This window comes from Trachypithecus francoisi, unplaced genomic scaffold (assembly GCF_009764315.1).
Source record: "Trachypithecus francoisi isolate TF-2019V2 unplaced genomic scaffold, Tfra_2.0 Lachesis_group10, whole genome shotgun sequence".
NCBI lineage: Eukaryota > Metazoa > Chordata > Mammalia > Primates > Cercopithecidae > Trachypithecus > Trachypithecus francoisi.
In genome coordinates, this window is record NW_022681455.1 from 5,182,134 (window position 1) to 5,205,759 (window position 23,626).

Sequence of the window (23,626 nt, forward strand, 5' to 3'; positions counted from 1 at the left end):
AAGTTTAACTGAGTTGGCAAAGTGACAGTCAGTTAAGAGAAATTTCAAAGATTTGGCAGCTGGACTACCAGTGTAAGAGACAACTATGTAGTCATTAATTCACCTGTATCTGCTGAAATACGGAAATGATTTTGGAGCACCTACTAGAATACCAAATATTCTGCTAGAAAGTTCTGCAACTGTAGTAGTCTCACTTTACAGATGACACACAGGGAGTATATGATTTATACCAAAGTCACAGAATAAAAAAATTAGTTGGCCTAAAATTTGAGCCAAGGTTTCTTAAAGGCCAGAAATCTTTCTCAGTCAAGACTGCCTCACTCATGATACTCATCCGTTATAGTGAAAACAACATGTAAGTCAAAGTAGTTCGGGAGTCACAATTTTGGGGAAAGATGGGGTGAAAAGAAAATTAGGGGAAACTTCTAGAAGGAAGTCACTGCGATTTTTTTTTTTTTAATCACGAAAGATCATTTCTGCCAGCTGTTTTTTAACATCAAAATGCCTGAGTTAAGAGAACTATTAATACAATCACACAGAATTCCAATGAGAACCTACGAAACCACACAGATGATTAAGATATCACAGTGATACATTATGTCATAACCTTGGCAACTTGCATTCCTATCACAGATCCAGACAACAGCCAGGAGGACCCGCCTTAACTGAGCCGAACTTTGCTAAATCTAGAAACTCTTAGCTTGGTTCATGTAACTTACCTGGTTTTATTACTTCATTTGGTTTCTGAAGGTCAGAACTCTCCTAAATTGGCTAGGTACCAGTTGATTGGGGAAATACTAAGACAAATGAAATGTATGATCTGATGAGGTGGCATCAGTGTGAAGAAAGGGGTACACAGGAACGGTAATATGATATGAAGTGCCTTTCATCCTCAGCAAAGTCTGCATATGACTCTTGACAAGAGCCATTAAGAGGTAATTTTCTATTAGGCTCATTATAGCCATTTTCAAAGAGAATGTTTTGTAATTATACTTTGCATACAAAAGAGTATCATCCTACTGCAACAAAGAATAATTTAGAGATACTTTCAGAAAATTCTGTTTACTTATAATCGTACTTTCTGGCTTAACTTTACTCCTCATTTTCTTATATTCTCTTTTATTTTCTCTTTGCTTTGATTCCCTCATTATTTTTTAATTATAACAATTATTTTATTTTATTATATTTTACTATATGTATTTTTTAAGTTTTAAAAACGCTTTAAAGGCCAAGGCAGAGTATAAATAGAATAAGTGCAATTTAGAAACTCTTGTAAACTACAGTTAATAAATCAGCAATGACACACAGATCTAATAACTTTTTGACACTTCGCTTTAATATCTAGAGTAAAAATGTTATTTTTCACCCCAAAACCTTGGCTGCTGAATATAATTTTCTCAATCTAAACATCTTAAATATTTTCTACTCTAAGTTAACTGTACTATTTTTATTTTTTGAAACCATTATCATTAAACCTGGCAGAACTTAGCAACGTAAGAGAAAAAAAAATTTTTTGGAAACTCCAGCATATTTAACAATAATGAATAATCTTTCAAAAGTCTAAGAAACTGTTTTTAGGCACAAATGAATTACCTCTAGTTGCCTGTGGTGCATTGTTGAAGAGGTCAGGTAACAATAGTTCTTTGTAATATAGGCTCTATATGAAATCCAGTCACATAAATTCAGAACAAATGTAAGAACTGATCTGGAAACAACTGAGAAAATTTGACAAAGCAGTCTTTTTCTCTTTTAATTTTCCCTTCCTTTACTATGTTCTTATATATGGTATAATCAAAGAGTTAAAGCAATTTTTACCGATATGTATGATGTGTTCAACATTTCACAGTGAGCAAAACTCTTATTTGGCTGCTGAAAATAGAATACAATGTTATTTTAAAAATATTTCTGTAATATAATATGTGACAGCCAAAACATTATTATGCAAGGTGTCTCCTCAGCCCCACTACATTCTGCAAATCTCCACTGTTTGGGCACTATTTCAATTTGCATGCTTCCTCTGTGAGTTTCTTGAGCTGTCCTTATATGCACATTTCATATGCCCAACCATACTACAATCTTGTAGCAGCAGGGCCATCTTGTGTTTGTATTCTACCTATTCCTAGGTTCTAGTGTGGTAATACACACACACACACACACACACACACACTGTGAGTTTTCAAGAAATATTAGGAAGACATGGATTTGTTGATTTGTCTCAAAGAGGAAGAATATTTGGCATTAAGGCTTTCACTGTAGCTGCCCTGTTTTACAAAGTGAAAGGTGCTTGGGAATACTATTCAAATTAGAGTTGATATTGAATTAGTCTGTTCTCACTTGACTGGATAATTTATGAAGAAAAGAGGTTTGATTGGCTAACAGTTCTGCTGACTGTACAGGAATTGTGATGCTGGCATCTGCTCAGCTTTTGGGGAGGCCTCAGGAAGCTTACAATCAAGGCAGAAGGTGAAGGGGGAGCAAGCACATCACATGCCAGAGCAGGAGCAAGCACGCGAGGAATAAGATGCCACACACTTTAAAACAACCGGATCTCAGGAGAACTCACTCATTATTGTGAAGACAGTACCAAGGGGAACAGTGCTAAACTATTCATGAGAAATCTGCCCCCATGATCCAACTACTTTCCACCAGGCTCCACCTCCAAAACTGGGGATTACATTTTGGCATGAGATTTCGGTGGAGACAACATCCAAACTGTATCATTACTATTCATGCTAGCGTTCTTGATCAATCAGTGACACATAGGGTGGAAGTGGCAGTCACTGTTAAAAGATCCACAACAAGGAAAACATGTGAAAGAAATCCTTTGATGAGTGAGAGGGCTGCCTGTTTCCCATTCCAGGAGCTCATGGTTCTAATTCCTCAGCTTGCCAATAAATCTGGATTGCAACTGGTAATATATTAAAGAGTTCCAGTGGCTCTAAAAGAAAACAGACTCCTAAACATGAATCATTATTTAGTCCCTTCATTAAGACTGCAATCACAGATATCAATAATGTTTCATTCAGTTGTGTAGTACATAGTAATCGAGATCTGATGTTGATCAGTACTTAGGTTGATCAGGACTTAGGAATCGTACCACTCATGAAACTAGGGAGCCTGTTGAACCATTTCACCTATAAGGAGGAACTGTGAAAATAAATTTCCTCGGGTTGATGTTTCTACAGATTTTGCAGGCTTAGTCACAGGATGCACGGGTGCAGGAAGTTTCTTCTGAAAAGGATGGTGTTGTGGAAGCAGCAGCCCATGGGGAGTGAGGCGGCCTTCTAATCCCATTATGCCTCGACCAATTGTGAGGCCAATCAAGTTGAAGAGCTTCCCCTTTCTATGCCTCACTCTGCTTTGAGACCTATTCTGTTACTTACTGCGGATTTTACCTAGCACTTAACATCATGGCATTTAGCTCAGTCCAATGCTTCAGCCACAGTTACCCACAACTGGTTCTGATACACACCTTGCATTTTACTTTTCACATGCCTTACTGTCTTTGCCTGGAATGCTCTTCCATCGCATGTCCACCTCTGTGGCTGACACAGACTGTTGCCTGACCAGTAGTTCTTCCCACCATTGTCTCTCTGCTGTCTTTTCACTAGAGAAGCTAGAATAGCTGTATCCTAATTTTCCAGCCTGTTGTTTACCTAGTGATATAAATGTAATGAAGTTTTGGTCAGTGAGACAAAAGCAGAGTCCTCCTGGAAAGCTTTACCCTTTCCTGGCTGTGATTGTCCTTCTTCTTCCTGACTAAACAAGGATATATCTGGAGCTTCAAAAGCTGTTTGCAACCATCAGGCGTAAGCATGACAGGAACACTGAGACTCACACACACCTTGATGTTTTCTAGCTGCTAAATAAGCTCTGGCAGCTACATACCTCTAGACTTTTTCTATGTGAGAAGAATAAGCCCCCAACTTACTTAAGCCTGTGTAAGGGCTTCCTATGGCTTCTGGTCAAAAGCATTCCTAATTTTAGGTTCGCACTTAGGAGACCAGCTCCTCTCTACGGCCTTTCCTTTGTACTTCACTGATAAACTTCTTTGGGAGCTTGTAATTTTTTACCCTTAATACGGGGCTCATTTTGATCTGCAGTTCTTTGCACAATGCTTAGTGTATAACACATTAATAAAAACTCAAATATCTGATGAAGAATTAGGGAGTTCTGACACTACATCTGATATACATTTGGGCATCACTTTAGCCTTTTCTCAAGTTTTACAATAACATATTTCTTAATTTGTAAGAGGGATACCTCTGAATACAATTTTCTCTTGCATTTCAACAATGAATATTTATTAGGTTGGTGCAAAAGGAACTGAGGTTTTTGCATTGTTGGAATTTGCTGTTTGATACTGGAATACATTCTTAAATAAATGTGGTTATGTTATACTTCATTTTAATGGGCAATTCTCATTTTTTTTTTTTTGCTAATGACTTGCTGTTTGTTTATTTTAGACTATGGAAATGATGTCAGACAAAAAGCACATTTGAGCAATTTTCTTATTTGAGCTCAAAATGGGTCAAAAAGCAGCAGAGACAACTTGTGACAATGCATTTGGCCTAGGAATTGCTAACGAACGTACAGTGCTGTGGTGGTTCAAGGAGTTCTGCAAAGGAGATGAGAGCCTTGAAAATGAGGAGCCTAGTGGCCGGCCATTGGAAGTTATCACCAATCAATTGAGACCAATCATGGAAACTCATCCCCTTACAGCTACCCAAGAAGTTGCCAAAGAACTCAATGTTGACCATTTGATGGTCATTCAATTTGAAGCAAATTGCAAAGGTGAAAAATCTCGATAAGTGGGTGCCTCATGACTGAGCAAAAAAAGAAAAAAAATTGTCATTATGAAGTGTTATCTTCTCTTATTCCATGCAACAGGGAACCATTTCTTGATCAGATTGTGATGTGTGATGAAAAGTGGATTTTATACGACAACTGGTGATGGCCAGCTTAGTGGCTGGACCGAGAAGCTCCAAAGCACTTCCCAAAGCCAAACTTGCACCAAAAAAAGATCATGCTCACTGTTTGGTGCTGTGCTCCACTACAGCTTTCTGAATCCCGGCAAAACTGTTTCATCTGAGAAATATGCTCAGCAAATCCAGGAGACGCACTGAGAACGGCAATGCCTGCAGCCGGCACTGGTCAACAGAAATGGCCCAATTGTCTCCATAACGACCCTCAACTGCTTGTCGCAAAACCAACGCTTCACAAGTTGAACGAACTGGCCTCATCCACCATATTAATCTGACTTCTCGCTAACCAGCTTCCACTTCTTCAAGCATCTCGACAACTTTTTGCAGGGAAAATGCTTCCTTGACTAGCAGGATGAAGAAAATGCTTTCCAAGGGTTTGTAGAATCCCGAAGCATGGATTTTTATGCCACAGGAATAAACTTATTTCTTGTTGGCAAAAACGTGTTGATTGTAATAGTTCCTATTTTGATTAATAAAGATACAGTTGAGCCTAGTTATAATAATTTAAAATGTATGGTCAAAAACCAGAATTACTTTTGCACCAACTTGCTACATAGGTACTGCGCTAAGCACTAGGAACAGTTACAAGACAGAATTTCTGCTAACTGTGTATGTGTGATATGTGCCCTAATAAAGGTAAGAACAGGTGCTTCCTCAACATCTGCTTACCTCCTGCTTTACCCAGAAACTGGCTGTCAGGCTTGGCACATAAACTCAACTTTCCACCCTCTCATACTCCAACTTACCCTCTTCTCCTTCATTCCACTCATGTAAAACGAAATACCGTCCAGTTGTGCTCTCAGGTGCCACTTTTCACCTCTCATAGGGTCCTGCTCTAGCCGCCATCTACTTTCATGCTTCATTCACCAGAACTCCGGTGGGAGGTGGAGGGGGTATCTATACTCATGGGAGCAATTTACTCACTTCTGATTCGTGTCTCAACCCCCACAATCTGGGTTCTGCCATAACCCCTTGACTAACAATGCTGCTCTGGTAATGGTACCAGAGGTCTCTACATTGCCCCCTTTATGAACTGGATATGCTTAGACAAGCTACACTGCTGGCCACAGCTACCTTCCCCAAACATCTTGACTTCTGCACTACTACTCTTTACTTGGGCTCCTCCCATTTCTTAAACCCTACAGTAGTTAGCCAAGAGACCGGGGGGGGGTCCGAGACCTTTCACGGATCCACCAGGAAAACTGTTTTCATAGTTATCAGGAAGACATTGCATTCTCTTATGAGCATATAGGGGAAGTTACTAGATACTAAGTGACACATGATATAGCAACAAATTGTGGGTAGCAACAAATATAAGCACCCAGTTGTCTTCTATTAAGCCAAACATGAAAGAGACGTGCACAGGTGTCAAACTATCAATCTGCTAATTTAGGGGGAGGAAAAATGGTTATTCTTCATAAAAGCATTATTTAAGATAATGGATTTCGTCATTTTAAAATAGGTGTTTTTAAAAGCTTTTTTTTTTTTTTCTAATATGATAAATGTGTCCCACATATACGAAAGCTTTTTGGGGTCCTCAGTAATATTTAAGAATGTAAAAGATCTAATACCAGTTAAGTTGAAGAACCACATTCTTAAACTTTGTCTTCTTGGCTCTTCTTCAGCCAACTCCTTCAATTTTGACGTTCCCTAGAATAGCATCTGTAGCCACTAATTTTCTCACCTTAAACTAGGATTTCTCAATCTTGGTATGACCAACCCTTTGGGCCAGCTAATTCTTTGTCAATGGGGGCTGTCCCCCGTGCATCCCTGGCCTCAGATGCCGTCCCCCATGCATCCCTGGCCTCAGACGCTGTCCCCTGTGCATCCCTGGCCTCAGACGCCTAGCATCCCCTTTCCAAGTTGTGGCAACCAAAAATGTCTTCAGATATTGTCAAATAAAATCACCCCAGGATGAGAACTACTAACCTAAATAGTATTCCTAGATAATTCATCTAATATCTAGGTTTTAATTTGACTTATGATGATAATTCCACTTATCAAGTACCTATTCTGCACCAGGGACTATCCTAAGCACTTGATGTGCATTAACTCACAACAGTGGTGCTGACTACAGCCCCCATTAACAAAGAATTAGTTGGCCCAAAAGGTTGGTCATGCCAAGATTGAGAAATCCTAGTTTAAGGTGAGAAAATTAGTGGCTACAGATGCTATTCTAGGGATCATCAAAATTGAAGGAGTTGGCTGAAGAAGAGCCAAGAAGACAAAGTTTAAGAATGTGGTTCTTGGCCAGGCGTGGTGGCTCACATCCTAATCCTAGCACTTCGGGAGGCTGACGTGGGCAGATCACCTTAGGTCAGGAGTTCAAGACCAACCTGGCCAACATGGTGAAACCCCGTCTCTACTAAAAATACAAAAATTAGCCAGGCACAGTGGTAGGTGCCTGTATCCCTGCTACTCAGGAGGCTGAGGCAGGAGAATCGCTTGAACTTGGGAAGTGGAGGTTGCAGTGAGCCAAGATCGCGCCATTGCACTCCAGCCTGGGCAACAAGGGCAAGATTTCAACTGGAAAAAAAAAATGTGGTTCTTAAACTTACTGGTCTCAGGACTTTTTTACACTGTGTGAGATGGATCAATTATGACTCTCATTTTATGAAAAAACTACAGAACAGAGAGTGATGTGACTTGCTCGGGGTCACACAGAGTTGCTGTTGCTGACTACTACAGTGCTGACCACTCCTCTGAGCCTGAGAGCCCTGTGACTAACTACCACTGCTGGGCATCCCAGGGGAAATTTACACCCAGGATACCCTAAAAATGAACTAAAAAACCCTTTCTCCACAAGACCAGCTAGTTCTGCATTACCTATGTCAGTTAAACGTGCAAGTTTAAATTCACCCTCTCTGTGCTTTAGCTTCACCAGAAACCTGGATGCCATTCTAAATTCTGCTTGGATTCTCTTCTTCCTTAGTCCTCAATCCAATCATTCGAGTTCTAACAATTTTCCCTTGTAATGATTTCTCAAATACAACATTTTTCTCTATCTTCCACTATTCCCGTCCTTACTAGCGTCCTAATCTCTACTCTGCACTGCTGTAATCAACTCCCATTTGATGTTCTCGGCCCCTCAAAATCATCTTCTACAATGCTGCCAGAGTGATCTATCAAAAAATGCAAATGTGGTCACATCATGTTAGTGGCTGCCTGTGAGCTAAGGGTAAAATCCAGGGTCCTCAGCACAGCCCCCAGACCCTCAAATCAGTGGCCCTCTCCAACCTCAGTGCCTTCCTGTCACCCCCTGTATCATACTTCTCTCTCTGGCAGTGCTGTGCTGTTTGCCTGCCTGAGCACACCACGCTGCTTCATGCCTTTGATTCAACGTCACCCCTTGGGAGGCCTTCTAGATTCTACACCCTGTGCATTCTTCTGTCACAGGACTTAACCCAGTCTGTGGTAACTATCTCTGCACCTGTGTCCCACATAGGCCTGTAACACCATTGATAACAGGTGCCTAGCTTAACTCAAAAATCTCAACTTTCTCTCTCCAGGGCCTGGTATAGCAGGGGTCCCCAACCCCGGGGCCATAGACCTGTCAGTACTGGTCTGTGGCCTATTAAGAACCAGGCCACACAGCAATTGAGTGGTAGGTAAGTGCACATCATGGCCTGAGCTCCATCTCCTGTCATATCAGCTGTGGCATTAGATTCTCGTAGGTGCACCTATTGTGAATTGTGCATGCAAGCGATGTAGGTTGCATGCTCCTTATGAGAATCTAATGTCTAATGATCTGAGGTGGAACGGTTTCATCTTGAAACCCTCCCTTGACCCGGTCCATGGAAAAGTCATCTTCCATGAAACTGGTTCCTGGTGCCAAGAAGGTTGGGGACTGCTATGGTATAGCACTAGGCAAAGTACGCTTCAGAGAAGTTTTGTAGAAGCACTGAGGTAAAAGAACCACACATAGCAATGAGACCTGTTTGGGTGGCGGGAGGGATGGGAGTGGAGGCTGTGGGATGAAGAGTTGGGAAAACTTTCGTTCAGAGAAGGTCACAATTGAGCTGAATCTTGAAGGAAGAGGAGGCACTTTATCTAGACAGGATAAATGTCCTGCTGGATAGAACAGCACTTGCAAAGGCCTGGAGGCCCAAGAGGACGTGGCACATTTAGGAAACTGCAACAGATGATGACAGTGGACAGGATGCACATGTGGGACCTGGGCTGAGACTGGAGGAGCAGACAGGGCTCCTGCTATCAAAAAGTGGCCTATATTATAGGTCTTGCAAGAGAGTTCCAAAGTATTTATCTCACTACTCCAATTACTTTAGGCACCACAATTCGCAGGTCATTAAAACATGTTTACTAGTCTACTTTTGATTACTTATTCAGCACTACCTGTGTTAGTTTTGATAGGTAACTTAACCTCCCTGTGCCTCAGCTGCCTTACAGGGTAATAAAAATAGTACCTACCTCACAAGATTATTGTCAAAACAAATATGTTAATAGACGTGAAGAACATAAGATAGCAGTAGTACGCAGAATTGATAGTGGATGTTGTGTTGCCACTGATTTGCCATTAGTGACAAACAGCTGCTGAGATTAGAAAGGAGGAAGGGACTGTGCTTGAAATTCACAAGACACAGCCTTAATGTAAAAGAAAGGCATAATTTATAACAAGTAAGTTTATCTAAGGAGGTAATAGTAGCAGGAATCTAGGTTTTTAGGTCCATGATCTCAGGCAACAGTATAAAATGATTACCAGACTCCTTTGGATAATATATTTATATTTGGATAATAAATTTAGCTTAAAAGTATATGCTTATAAAGTATAATTTGACCAATTATTTTCTGAACGCATAGGACCTTACCGTTGCCCACACTGAAACCCATTTTCAATTTTCTGCCTTTCAGGTCCAGCCTTGAATGATTTCCTTAACTCTGATTTTCCTGTTGAGTTTCGTGATTTTCCTCTTTAGTTGGCAATTACTCATTTGAAAACACTTGGGCCTCATTTGCTCATAAATCATTTCCAAACAGAATTTCAGAAACGGAAGGGTCCTTAGAGATTGTCTAGTCCAACAGTCTATTTCATAAACAAGAAAACTGAAATAGAGATTGAGTAACTCGTCCAAGTTACAGTCTTCGAGGACTCCACCTTGACTTTCCTACGTGCTCTCACATAAGACTCTCCCTGCCAGTGTCAACTGCCTACTGATTCCAAGTCCTTGTGTATCCTGAGTAGGCTTTATGACAAACTATCTTACTCCAGACTATGGTGAAATCAAATGGTTTCCATTTATTTAACTTGCATATTTCATGTGTTTCCTCAACAGAGGTTAAGTACTTGGTGCTAGATGTTCGGTTAATTCTTACTAAAATTCCACCAGTATGCCTATTATTACATTCTTCATCCTCCAAAGTCAAAGTCATTAAGTAAAATCATTTTCTCCCATGAAATTTAACCAATTAACTGGGTGGATACAACCTCAGTGGCATGACCCAGATGCTGTTTTCAAATTTGCAGGGTGAGTATATTTTCCAGGTGGGTTTCTAAAAATTTGAGAATTATTGCTTAAGAGGCTTAGTGTTCCTGTCCTCTGACAGAGGTTGTACTGGGCAGACCCATCACAGGGCCTGCCAGCTCACACACCTGGTGGAGGGGGGCCTACCTAACCAGATGTGTTCCAAGGGTAGGCTCTGCTCTTTTGACATCCAATCCACAGTCTGGCCAGTCACCTAAGGGAGGCTTGGGGTAAAGAGATGAGTTGATCCAGATTCTTTCTCAGGGAAATACGGCTCAAACTCAGAGAGGGGCAGGTAGTCAGTAAAAACGAAACAAAACAAAAAACAAACTTAAAAAAATGCAGAGAGAGAATCCCTAAGAAAACGATGGGTCACAACCAGCAACACTGTGAAAGCAGAGGCTGTGAATTACAAAAAACATACAAAGAGTAACAATAAAAGACTCAGAGGCAAATAGGGAAGTGGGGAGGCGTGGGGAAAAGTGAATGTGTTACATTAAAGATGTAAGAGTTTAGGCCCTCAGTATTCTGCCGTCAAGGTCCAGTAAGCGGGATCTCTTGTCTGGTGAGCCAGGATAAACAGGTTTCAGCTCCAAAGCTTGAGACGCTTTTTCCTTTACCGCTACGCGTTTCCACCGTACCCCAAATAGAATAGATTTGATTCTTGCAACCAAAAGACCTCATTACGACACCTAGGAAATTTTAGGGAGGTGTTAGAGTGTGCCTTCAGCTTTGTCGCTGTGTGCAATTCACTGGCCACTTCCACTCTCAACTCTTCCAGCTCAAGGGAAGTTTTTACATATGCAACACATTGGCCTTCACTTCACCAATGGCTGATTTCCATCCTTTTTTTCTCTTCTGCAGAAACATAACACTAATCATGCTCCTAGAACGACTACCAAGATAGTCTTTAGGGGTAAAACGTCACAGGACATGAACGTCTTCCCTGATAGAAACAAGGGCTCCTCCCCGAGGTCTCAGAGGCCACACCTGTAGGTAAGAGCACGCTTTTCGATGGCGGAGCCCGTCCTTGCCTCGCGGACGCCGACGCAGGACAGTGGCTCCCAGCTCCCGGGGACATTCCGCGGCAACCCGCATCCCCAGTTCCCGGCCCCTGACCCCCGGTCCCCGGTGCCCGCTGGGTCACCTGTAATTGTAGGAGCTGAAACGCTTGCTCTCTCTCAGCATCGCCCGGTACAGATCTAACACTTGTGCGCGACTGGAGGCTGCCATTTTGAAAAGAAAAAAAATTAACGGGTCCTCTTCGCCGAGGTCCCAAGTACGACCCAACCTCGGAACTCCAGCCTGTGCAGAAACCACGCACGAAATAAAATGCAGCGGCTCGACCTCGCCAGCGGGCCGGTCCTAAGCCTAAGTGGGCCGGTCCTAAGCCTAAGCAGCCCTGAGGACCGCAGACGGTGCCGGGAGTCCCGCGCCGCTTCGGGGGCGGGCGAAGGCAGGGCTCGGGGCAGCTAAGGGGGCGGTGCAGGGAAGGAGATGCCTCCGCCCCGCCCCGCTCCCGCCTCCGCCCCCGCCGGGAGGCTGGGCATCTCCCAGCAGCCACTCCACGCGGCGGGAGGGCGAGGAAATAAGAGGTCCGGCCGCCAGTGCATCCAGCCAAGGTCCTGGGGGACGGATATTGGAGGCCCGGGCATTCGAGGGACGTGCAGTTGCATCACGGAGAGCCTTTGCGAACCTTCCGGGGTCTTGGCGGAGACATTTGTGTTTCGGGGCGCAGCGCCCCCTTTGAACCTTTAGAAGGCCGCGTTGCCCCGGTTACCGAAGGCCGCCGCGTCGACGCCCCGCCCCTGACAGCCGATGCCCCGCCCACGCTGGCTGCGGCCGCCCTCGGCGCTGCCTGAGAGACCTTGCGGGATTTCAAGGGTGACTTAACTTCGCCCGATCATGGTCGGCAGGGTGGGGTTTCTTGACATTCCTTGGGCCGGGGGATGCCACGTCTGGGTGTGGAGGTGATGAGACAGGGGTTCCGTGGCATTCCGGCTCTGCTCAGGGCAACCTACGTAGGGGCCTCCGGGGCAAGGCCCGCTTTCTGTCAAAATGGCAGCGCCCGGCGTGCACGGGTATCTCTGAAGTTGGGGTTTAAGATTCTTGCCCGTGAGAGCCAACGAGCCTGTCGTGCTTCTGATTTTGAAACACCTGGGTCTGGGTTTCCCGGGCGAGCGGTGGGTGAGTGCCGACCTCGTTGCAGCCTGGGGTACGACGTGGGCGGTTCGTGTGGTTAGGGGGTTACATTGGCCATGGATTTTTTCCTCCTTCCGGATGTGTTTTTGCTTTTGAGTGAAGAGTCCCCGTGGTTTTGTAATCTAATAAATGCGTAAAATGCAGCTTGAGCTGTAGACTTTGGAGAATAATTAGAGTCCGTTAGGGCTTTAGGCGTTCTCCAAGAAGCGGAGCAAGTTTTCAACCATGGCTTTCTTCAGAAGACTTCAACTTTTAAAAATCATTTTATTAAAGTGGTGGATAAAGTTGCTTGTTCTGATCTTTGAGCATGGGACTGGACGCTGGAAGCTTCAGCCAGTTCTAGTTACTGTGTTTGCAAAGCACTTTTCTTGTTTTTGGAATCTTGCTTTATGTAATCAACCTTAGGATGAACCACACCTTTCCGCACTCGAGCACAGCGAGGAGTACCTTATGCGTAAAAACAAAACAACTTTGCATTAAAATCCATCTTTCTCCCAACCACTTGGTCACGATTGTGTTCTCATCTGCTTTAGTGTATTTGGTTTTAAAACGATAAACCTGCTGTATATCTAAGCAACTTGATATTTTCAGGAACTTTTTTATTTTTTCCCATTTATTTATTTATTTATTTATTGAGATAGAGTCACTCTCCGTCGCCCAGGCTGGAGTGCAGTGGCAGGATCTCGGACTCACTGAAACCTCCGCGTCCCGGGTTCAAACTATTCTCCTGCCTCAGCCTCCCGAATAGCTGGGATTACAGGCGCGCGCTACCTTGCCGAGCTAATTTTTGTATTTTTAGTAGATACGGGGTTTCACCATGTTGGTCAGGCTGGTCTCGAACTCCTGACCTTGTGATTCGCCTGCCTCAACCTCCCAAAGTGCTGGGATTACAAGCGTGAGCCACCACGCCTAGCCTCTATTTTCAGCAACTTTAAAGGCAGGAAACACTTCTCGGACCTTACCATTCTTTAGTGCACTTGCAACCTGGTGTCTTTGCATCCAGATATTCTTATTAATCCTGATGCAGTGACATTTTTTAAAAGGCACTGAAGAGAAAATACTTTTATTAAGATACCTTTAAGTCTCCTCCCTGACTTCTTGACAATCTCATGTCTGTGATTTTGTTTTTGTTTTTTTGTTTTTTGTTTTCAACAGGATAGCAAAACTTCTATTACTTCCTGGTTGGTCAGGTCATTGAGCAAATCTAGCCTCGGGTTTATTGAAGAGACTCTTTTAAGTTTTCCCTTTGGTATTTCTTTTTTTTTTTTGAGATGGAGTCTCGCTCTGTCGCCCAAGCTGGAGTGCAGTGGCCGGATCTCAGCTCACTGCAAGCTCCGCCTCCCGGGTTCACGCCATTCTCGTGCCTCAGCCTCCCAAATAGCTGGGACTACAGGCGCCGCCACCTCGCCCGGCTAGTTTTTTGTATTTTTTAGTAGAGACGGGGTTTCACCGTGTTAGCCAGGATGGTCTCGATCTCCTGACCTTGTGATCCGCCCGCCTCGGCCTCCCAAAGTGCTGGGATTACAGGCGTGAGCCACCGCGCCCGGCCAGCCCCTTTGGTATTTCTTAAAGGATCCAAGACCACGGCAATTGCACATTGTTACAGAGTAAGATTCAGAGCTGATTTCTCTTGATACACTGTTGTGTGCTGGTGATATGAAATGATATGCGGCATCTCAAAGCTGCAACATTAATGCAAGTTGCTGATAGTGCTATCAGAGTGAAAAGGAAAAACTTGAAGATTATTTTGGCTTGTTTAAAAATAGCAAGGATTACATTATTTATATTTTGCTTTTGAGAGTAAAGTTGGAATAATTACTATATACAATTGTTTCTACCTAATTATCAAGGAATTTAATCATTAATGTATATGGTATATCTAAATGACTCAACTTTGTTGTAATCAAATAAAACTTTTCCAAATAAATATGTATAGTTTAAATAGTTTGGGTAGCTTAGTCCTCCGTTAGTAGGAGCAATGGTTGCAGTTAGGAAAGTGATAGCTTCCCAGTTAATTCTGAGCCAAGTCTTCACAGAAATACCTCATTATTTTATTTAAAATGGTTTACCAATGTGTTGGACATCATTGCCTGGAGAAACTAAAAGAAAATAATCATTCTGAAGCTACATCTCACTTTTGCACATCTTCACTGCGGGGATTACATTAAAAAAACAAACAAAACAAAACAAAACAAAAAAAAAACCTCTATTTGAGATTGTAAGTAGAATTGGGCCAGAAGCTGAAGAATGGACCTTACACATATATCCTTTAATATGCATTCTATTCTGGGTTGAAATTTTTCTTAGCGAATATCTGTAAAGTAGGAGGTACCATTTAGGCATCAAAACATAAAAATTTCTTTAGTATTCGTTTATCGAAAGTCACTGACTACCTGTAGTTCTTTATGTAAGATCATTTATTACCTTCTATTAAAATTAGGGTTATCAATGACCACTTAATGCTTTGTGAAGAGAAATTTCTCTAATCATAATAAACAGTGTAACAACAATTTGCTGTCCTTAAGCTTAAATATAAAAATGATGTATAAAGTAAAATTTGTATAGTAGTAGTAATTTATGATATTATTTAGAAATTATTCAGCTGGGCATGGTGGCTCACACCTGTAATCCCAGCACTTTAGGAGGCTGAGGTAAATGGATTACTTGAGCCCAGGAGTTTGAGACCAGCCTGGGCAACATGGCAAAACCCCATCTATACAAAAAATACATCATAGCGAAACCTCATCTCTACACAAAAAATACAAAAATTAGCTGGGTGCGGTGGCATGTGCCTGTAGTCCCAGCTACTTGGGAGGCTGAGGTGGGAGGATTGCTTGAGCCCTGGAGGTTGAGGCTGCATTGTGCCATGATCACACTACTGCACTGTAGCCTGGGCAATAGAGTGAGACCCTGTCTACCAAAAAAAAAAAAAAAAAAGAAAGAAATTATTCTATTATACACCACACATGAATCCAAGTATTATACATTGATCCTTCATTTTAATAGAACATGAAGGGGAAAGACCTTAGATATCAACTCATTCGTTTGTACAGATGAACAAACTGAAGGCTTTTTCCTCATTCATTCATTCCTTCAGCATTTATGAAACACTTCCTGAGTTCTGTAGATTATGGTTTTTCTTTTCTTTCTTTTTTTTTTTTTTGAGACAGAGTGTCACTCTTGTTGCTCAGGCTAGAGTGCAATAGTGCAATCTTGGCCGGCTAATTTTTCGTATTTTCAGTAGAGATGGAGTTTCACCGTGTTGTTCAGGCTTGTCTTGAACCCCTGACCTCAGGTGATCCACCTGCCGGGGCCTCCCAAAGTGTGGGGATTACAGGCGCAAGCCACCGCGCCCAGCCCATGAGTACCATATGTTATATAAGACGATATAGTTACAGTGATGAGAGCCTCCCCACCCCTAAGAAACTTGTATGTGACTAGATACGCCAAACAATAATTTATTTTATAGAGACAGGGCCTCGCTCTGTTTACTAAGCTGGAGTGCAGTGGTGCGATCGTATCTCGTTGTAACTTCAAACTCCCGTGCTGAAGTGATTTTCCTCTCTCAGCTTCCTGAGTAGCTAGGCCTATAGGCTCATGCCACCATGCCTGACAAATTTTTAAGTTTTTTTTTTTTTGGTAGAGATGAGATTTCACTATGATGTCCAGGGTGGTCTCAAACTCCTCAGTGCCTCTCCTGTCTTGGCCTCCCAAAGAGCTCAGATTATAGTTGTGAGTCATGGCACTTGGCCAATAATTTATTTTTGAGAGTTGCTGTGATATGAGTAATATTAGCAAACACTAAAGGAATACAGAAGAGGAATATTGAGCCAGGACTTTCACCTAAGGGAAGGCTTTCCATCGTAGAAGGTGTTTCCAGAATGAGAATTAAGAGCCAGATGAGGAATGTGGTTGAAGCTTGCAGTGTATATTCCAATCATGGAGGAAGAAGGGTGCTTGATGTATTTAGAGAACTCTAAGTGTTTTAGAATGGTAGGAGGTGGGAAGGGAGGGAGCACTGCAGTGTTTAGCCCTGTACTACCTTTATTTTAGTGATGTTGTCTCTCTTTCTGGAATAAATGATTTTTTCCCTTTGGCATTGGCTGAGTCATATAAGTAGAACTTAACAGCTGAGCTGTTGAAATGGAGATTATTTATTTATTCGGCTACTGATAACCTTTTGTTTCAAATCATGAATTTGAATCCTCTATTCCAGGGGCACTGAAATGTTATTTATTTACCTGTGCATTCAAGAGATAGCTGGCAGCCTAGCAATTCAAGTTACTGTTCTTGTGATAACTTGAGGGTGATATATAAATCAAACACTGATCCTGTTTTCCAGAACTTTATAGTTTAAATGCATTTGTATATGATTAAAATGAGGTATTAGGTTGGTGCAAAAGTAGCTGCGGTTTTGACCGTTACTTTTAATGGTCAAAACTGCAATAACTTTTCCACCATCCTGTACAAAGTGCTGCAAGGAAAGGGCTGGTGAAACGTTGTGGGGTCTCAGTGCAAGGAGAGGTCACTTCCTTCCCTGATGCTTGGGCTGCACTTCAGACCAACAGCATGGCTAAGGCCGCGGCTTCAGAGAATTTTGTTTAATTTTTTAAAAAATTCCCTCCATGATTGGGTATAGCCAGGGCTGAGAAACATTGACCTGAAGGAGTTAGGGGGCTTCATGGAGGAGGTAGTGTTTGTGTTGGGCTTGAGAGGATTTAAGTTTCTCCTGGGCCTTGAAAGGAATGGAAGGATTTAAATGTGTGAGTGTGGTTGTAAGATGGCTACTGTAGCCCTTTACCTTGAAAGGATGAAGGAGAAACCCTGATTGAGATCTAAGAAAAAACAATCATAACCTGCAGAAGGCTTTGGCCAGAGCTGTAGAGTGCACGAGGGTGAGAACAGGGAGATCCCGTGGAAAGTTAATACATCGGCTTTCGTATGTTTTAGGCACGAGTTGAACTGAATCCTGATAGGACTTGAGTGAATCTTTCCATGACCTGATGGAAGAGCTGTGATCTCCATTTAAGATAAGTGAAGCTGCCCAGGTGTGTTGGCTCACATCTGTAATCCCAGCATTGTGGAAGGCCAAGGCAGGAGGATCACTTGAGCTTGGGAGTTTGAGGCCAGCCTGGGAAACATAGCGTGACCCCATCTCAATAAAATAAAATAAAATAAAGAAAAAAAAAATGAAGCTGAGAGTTTATTTAGCCAGGGTCAGACAACTGGAAAGTAGCTAGGGTGGGCCTTGGTCTGAGATGTGATCTGTCTAGCCATGATGCAACACTGCGTCACAGATAAAGCACCGGCTTCAGGAATTTGAAGTTTTTTGATTTTTCTTGGATAACATGGGTAAATTTTAGTCAGATTTGAATTTTAATTTAGTTGGATTCTCACTTATTTGTAAAGCTAACCGGTTTGTATTGGAAATATTATAAATATTCTGGGAATCGCAAGTGTTGATTTTATACTAGCTTTTTAGTTATTTAAGATAAATTTACATTTTATTCTATTAACATTTCTTTGAAAAGACTTAGTGCTTTTTTAGGTTGTCTATTTATGTGTGTATGTGAGACATTTCCTCCTGGGGGACTTTCTGAGACTCGCATTTCTGTAGCAGCTCTTTTCAGATATACTTAAGAAAATCTGTTCTCTGTTTTGAGAAATCTTGAAAGCTATGATATGTTGCGACCAGACACTCTAGCTTCATTGATTGGAGGCTAAGGGTTCCCGTATTTGTGGGCAGTCACAATAAAATTGACAATTTATTTTGTGTAAAGTATATCAAATGTCAGTTATTTCTAGAGGTTTTTTTTTTTTTTTTAAATGCATTACTTCCTTTCATTGTAAAGGAAAGAAACCATCTTTTCATACTACAAACCCAGACCAACATGAGAATTCTTTGACAGTGTGATTTGTTGTAATCTGTTACAGATCACTTTCATTCTTTCTTTTTTGCTGCGTATGAGGGACCAGTATTTTAGGAATAATGCTTTCATATTGTCTGGATATTTTAGAATGGTTTGTTAATCAAACTAGCTACAGCTTATTGTAATGATAGCTATTATTTATTTAGAGTTTGTTTTCTCTCTTCTAGGAGCTTTGCCATGAAAAGAAGAGTCCAGGCCGGGCGCAGTGGCTCACGCCTGTAATCCCAGCACTTTGGGAGGCTGAGGCGGGTGGATCACGAGGTCAGGAGATCGAGACCGTCCTGGCTAACATGGTGAAACCCCGTCTCTACTAAAAAAATACAAAAAAAATTAGCCAGGTGTGGTGGTGGGCGTCTGTAGTCCCAGCTACTTGAGAGGCTGAGGCAGGAGAATGACGTGAACCTGGGAGGTGGAGCTTGCAGTGAGCCCAGTTTGCGCCACTGCACTCCAGTCTGGGAGACAGAGCGAGACTCCGTCTCAAAAAAAAAAAAAAAAAAAAAAAAAAAAAGAATCGCCACACTGTCTTCCACAATGTTGAACTAGTTTACACTCCCACCAACAGTATAAAAGTGTTCCTGTTTCTCCATGTCCTCTCCACCACTGATCGCCATTCTAACTGGTGTGAGATCGTATCTCGTGGTTTTGATTTGCATTTCTCTGATGGCCAGTGATGATGAGCATTTTTTCATGTGTCTATTGGCTGCATAAATGTCTTCTTTTGAGGGTATCTGTTCATATCCTTCACCCACTTTTTGATGGGGTTGATTTTTTCTTGTAAATTTGTTTAAGTTCTTTGTAGATTTTGGATATTAGCCCTTTGTCAGATGGGTAGATTGCAAAAATTTTCTCCCATTCTGTAGGTTGCCTGTTCACTCTGATAGTAGTTTCTTTTGCTGTGCAGAAGCTCTTTAGTTTAGTTAGATCTCATTTGTAAATTTTGGCTTTTGTTGCCACTGCTTTTGGTGTTTTAGACATGAAGTTGCCCATGCCTATGTCCTGAATGGTATTGCCTAGGTTTTCTTCTAGGGTTTTTATGGTTTTAGGTCTAACATTTAAAAGTCTTTAATCCATCTTGAATTAATTTTTGTATAAGGTATAAGGAAGGGATCCAGTTTCAGCTTTCTACATATGGCTAGCCAGTTTTCCCTGCACCATTTATTAAATAGGGAATCCTGTCCCCATTTCTTGTTTTTGTCAGGTTTGTGAAAGATCAGATGGTTGTAGATGTGTGGTATTATTTCTGAGGGCTCTGTTCTGTACCATTGGTCTGTATCTCTCTTTTGGTACCAGTACCATGCTGTTTTGATTACTGTAGCCTTGTAGTATAGTTTGAAGTCAGGTAGTGTGATGCCACCAGCATTGTTCTTTTGGCTTAGGATTGTCTTGGCAATGTGGGCTCTTTTTTGGTTCCATATGAACTTTAAAGTAGTTTTTTCCAATTCTGTGAAGAACGTCGTTGGTAGCTTGATGGGGATGGCATTGAATCTATAAATTACCTTGGACAGTATGGCTATTTTCATGATATTGATTCTTCCTATCCATGAGCATGGAATGTTCTTCCATTTGTTTGTGTCCTCTTTTATTTCGTTAAGCAGTGGTTTGTAGCCGGGCTCGGTGGCTCAAGCCTGTAATCCCAGCACTTTGGGAGGCCGAGACGGGCGGATCACGAGGTCAGGAGATCGAGACCATCCTGGCTAACACTGTGAAACCCCATCTCTACTAAAAAATACAAAAAACTAGCCGGGCGAGGTGGCGGGCGCCTGTAGTCCCAGCTACTCGGGAGGCTGAGGCAGGAGAATGGCGTGAACCCGGGAGGCGGAGTTTGCAGTGAGCTGAGATCCGGCCACTGCATTCCAGCCTGGACGACAGAGCGAGACTCCATCTCAGAAAAAAAAAAAAAAAGCAGTGGTTTGTAGTTCTCCTTGAAGAGGTCCTTCACATCCCTTGTAAGTTGGATTCCTAGGTATTAGAACTAGAAATACCATTTGACCCAGCCATCCCATTACTGGGTATATACCCAAAGGATTATAAATCATGCTGCTATAAAGACAGATGCGCACATATGTTTATTGCGGCACTATTCACAATAGCAAAGACTTGGAATCAGCCCAAATGTCCATCAGTGATAGACTGGATTAAGAAAATGTGGCACATGCCGGGCACGGTGGCTCAAGCCTGTAATCCCAGCACTTTGGGAGGCCAAGACGGGCGGATCACGAGGTCAGGAAATCGAGACCATCCTGGCTAACACATTGAAACCCTGTCTCTACTAAAAAATACGAAACACTAGCCAGGCGAGGTGGCAGGCACCTGTAGTCCCAGCTACTCGGGAGGCTGAGGCAGGAGAATGGCGTAAACCCGGGAGGCGGAGCTTGCACTGAGCTGAGATCCGGCCACTGCACTCCAGCCTGAGCGACAGAACGAGACTCCGTCTCAAAAGAAAAAAAAAAAAAAAAAGAAAATGTGGCACATATACACCATGGAATACTATGCATAAAAAGGGCTGAGTTCATGTCCTTTGTAGGGACATGGATGAAGCTGGAAACCATCATTCTCAGCAAACTATCACAAGGACAGAAAACCAAACACCGCATGTTCTCACTCATAGGTGGGAATTGAACAATGAGATCACTTGGACACAGGATGGGGAACATCACACACTGGGGCCTGTCGTGGGGTGGGGGGAGTGGGGAGGGATAGCATTAGGAGATATACCTAATGTAAATGACGAGTTAATGGGTGCAGCACACCAACATGGCACATGTGTACGTATGTAAAAACCTGCATGTTGTGCACATGTACCCTAGAATTTAAAGTATAATAAAAAAAATCAAAAAGAAAAAAGGAAAGAAGAGTCCTTTTCATGCTGTTTAGCAATATCTTATTTTAGTAATTTTTCTAGTGACATATTTCAAGTTCTGATTGACTTCTTTGAATGAGAGTATTAGCCGCCATCTCTTGTTTGTTCAGGTCAGTACGTTGTTTACAGAAAACATTTAGGATTTGCAATGTTGAGTCGGTTTACATCAAACAGCCAACATTTTGCTAATCACTGGAAAAATACTAGGTCAATGTCTTAAGATATGCAGTATTTTGATCTGTGATGTTAACTGATCTCTCAGAGGATGATATATGCCGTCGATAGTATACTGCAGACTGTTATAAACAATAGAAGTATACATTGAATTCATGATTTCTTTGATGTTACAGTGAATTACATGATTTAATATTTTATAACTTTTCAATGTAAACATTTATTTTCTGAGCACAATTGGAACACTTCAGCTTGGCAGACCTGTAATCTGTATGTGTAATTGTGAGTTTGAGTTAACTAACAATATTTAATAAAAGCCTGTCTTCTGTGAAATGGATTGCAGTAATATTGGCAGAGAGTAAAACAGTTAGCTTCAGTTAATGAAGATGAGATTTTTGGGAGAATTAGCTTTTTTTAGCAATTCCTGGAATTCTACAGTGCAGGGGAAAGTAAAATGAAGCAGTCATTCAATAGAAAAAGCTTAGCAGGCAGCTGTTTCTTGACGTTTTGAGATAAGCACATTGTTATTTATTTCCAGTCTTGGAGCACTTTGAGACAAGCACATGTGCCTGGGCATTTCTGACAGTGAGCCCCGTTAGGAATCCCACTGACACCCTTGGCTTCAGCGCACTGTGAGAGCTGGGCTGGTTGATAATTACAGTCAGCTTTCATTTGTAGAGCCCATGTCTTCAAATAATTTCCAAGTAAACTCTCCTGGATTAACACATGTCAGGACATAACTGTGGTTCACTAGAACTGTCAAGCTGTCTGGATGCCCTTCTGTTAACTTGGTAGAGGAGATTCCACGTGTGTCAAGTTACAGTGTTTCCTGAAATTTTTCTGTTGTCTTGAAAGCTATTTGAAAATTAAATGTTCATTATAGTACTGGTGGTCAGGTATGTTCCTTAGGTATATATGAATTAATGTCACCACACTATAGGCAGTAATTGTTATACCACCTTCTCTGCAAAAACCTGCAGCACTTTTTGGATGAAGTCTAATTCCTTAGCACAGCCTGTGAGACCCTGATGAGTATGGCACTTACCCACTTCGCCAGTCCCATGTCACTTGCTGCTTTTTCTTTTTCACTTGCTGCTTTTCATTCTTTAGTACTCACCTCTTTCCCCGCTACCCTGGGGGCCTTTGCAGATGCTAGTCCAGCTGCCTGGAGTGCCCTTCCTTCCCTTCCTAATTATTCTCCTGATCTCAGTTAAGAGATGCCTACTCAAGAGCTACCTTCTCTAACTTGAGTAAACCTTCGTCTTTTAAGCTCCCTTAGTATTGTGAATTGCTCTTCAGCTTAGAGTGACTGCTGTTGCAAGTAACAGGAAACTGAAGTCAAACTGATTTAAACAAGCATAGTGACTTTATTGTCTCCTGTGTCTTGAGAGTTCAGAAACCAGATGGGCTTTAGGGTTGATTGGTTTGAGTGATGTTGCCAAAGATTCGATTTTGTGCTTTTCTCCACTTTGTCTTCTCTACTGTCAATTTTATCGTCTGGCCAGAGTCCTCAGTTGATTATGGGAAGCCATCAACAGTTTGAGGGTACCTGTTTCCAGAATCTTAGAGGAGTGAGAGAGCTTCTGGACCAAGAGTGCCCAGCAGTCCTCTCCGTTCATGTCACTGGCCCTCCTTGTGTCATGTACTCATCCATTTCTGAACCAATAACTGTGGCCAGGGAGACGATAGGATTCTTTTGGTCTTGAACAACTTGCCTAACTCCTAGAGAGAAAGGAGAATTAATTTTTGTAAAAGGTAACAAAGGTCACTAGAGCAGTCTTGCCAGAGTTATATGTTTCTTTATTTGATTAATTTTTTTTGTGATATTAGGCTGTATGTATAAGAACAGAGACTATGTCTGTTTTTATTTTTATTTTTATTTTTTTTGAGAAGGAGTCTCACTCTGTCACCCAGGCTGGAGTGCAGTGGCATGATCTCAGCTCACTGCAACCTCCGCCTACGGGGTTCGAGCAATTCTTCTACCTCAGCCTCCTG

General features: G+C 42.2%; 2 protein-coding genes across 7 annotated transcripts in view; one reads left to right on the forward strand and one right to left on the reverse strand.

Moving 5' to 3' along the window:
* Positions 1-11,925, reverse strand: part of LYRM4 (LYR motif containing 4) — a 156,967-nt gene extending 145,042 nt beyond the window's left edge. For both annotated transcript variants that reach the window (XM_033216112.1, XM_033216113.1), the window contains exon 1: positions 11,613-11,925. In XM_033216112.1, coding sequence (XP_033072003.1) covers positions 11,613-11,698 — 86 coding nt within the window. In that variant the 5' untranslated portion in view covers positions 11,699-11,925. The remainder of the gene's footprint in view (positions 1-11,612) is intronic.
* Positions 11,926-11,997: 72 nt separating this feature from the next.
* The window catches only part of FARS2 (phenylalanyl-tRNA synthetase 2, mitochondrial), a 537,773-nt gene continuing 526,144 nt past the window's right edge, over positions 11,998-23,626 (forward strand). For 2 of the 5 annotated variants that reach the window (XM_033216105.1, XM_033216109.1), the window contains exon 1: positions 12,342-12,652. The gene's annotated coding sequence lies outside the window, so the exon portion shown is untranslated. Of the gene's footprint in view, positions 12,681-23,626 lie in introns of all 5 variants that reach the window. The other 3 variants (XM_033216106.1, XM_033216107.1, XM_033216110.1) reach the window with 3 other exon arrangements.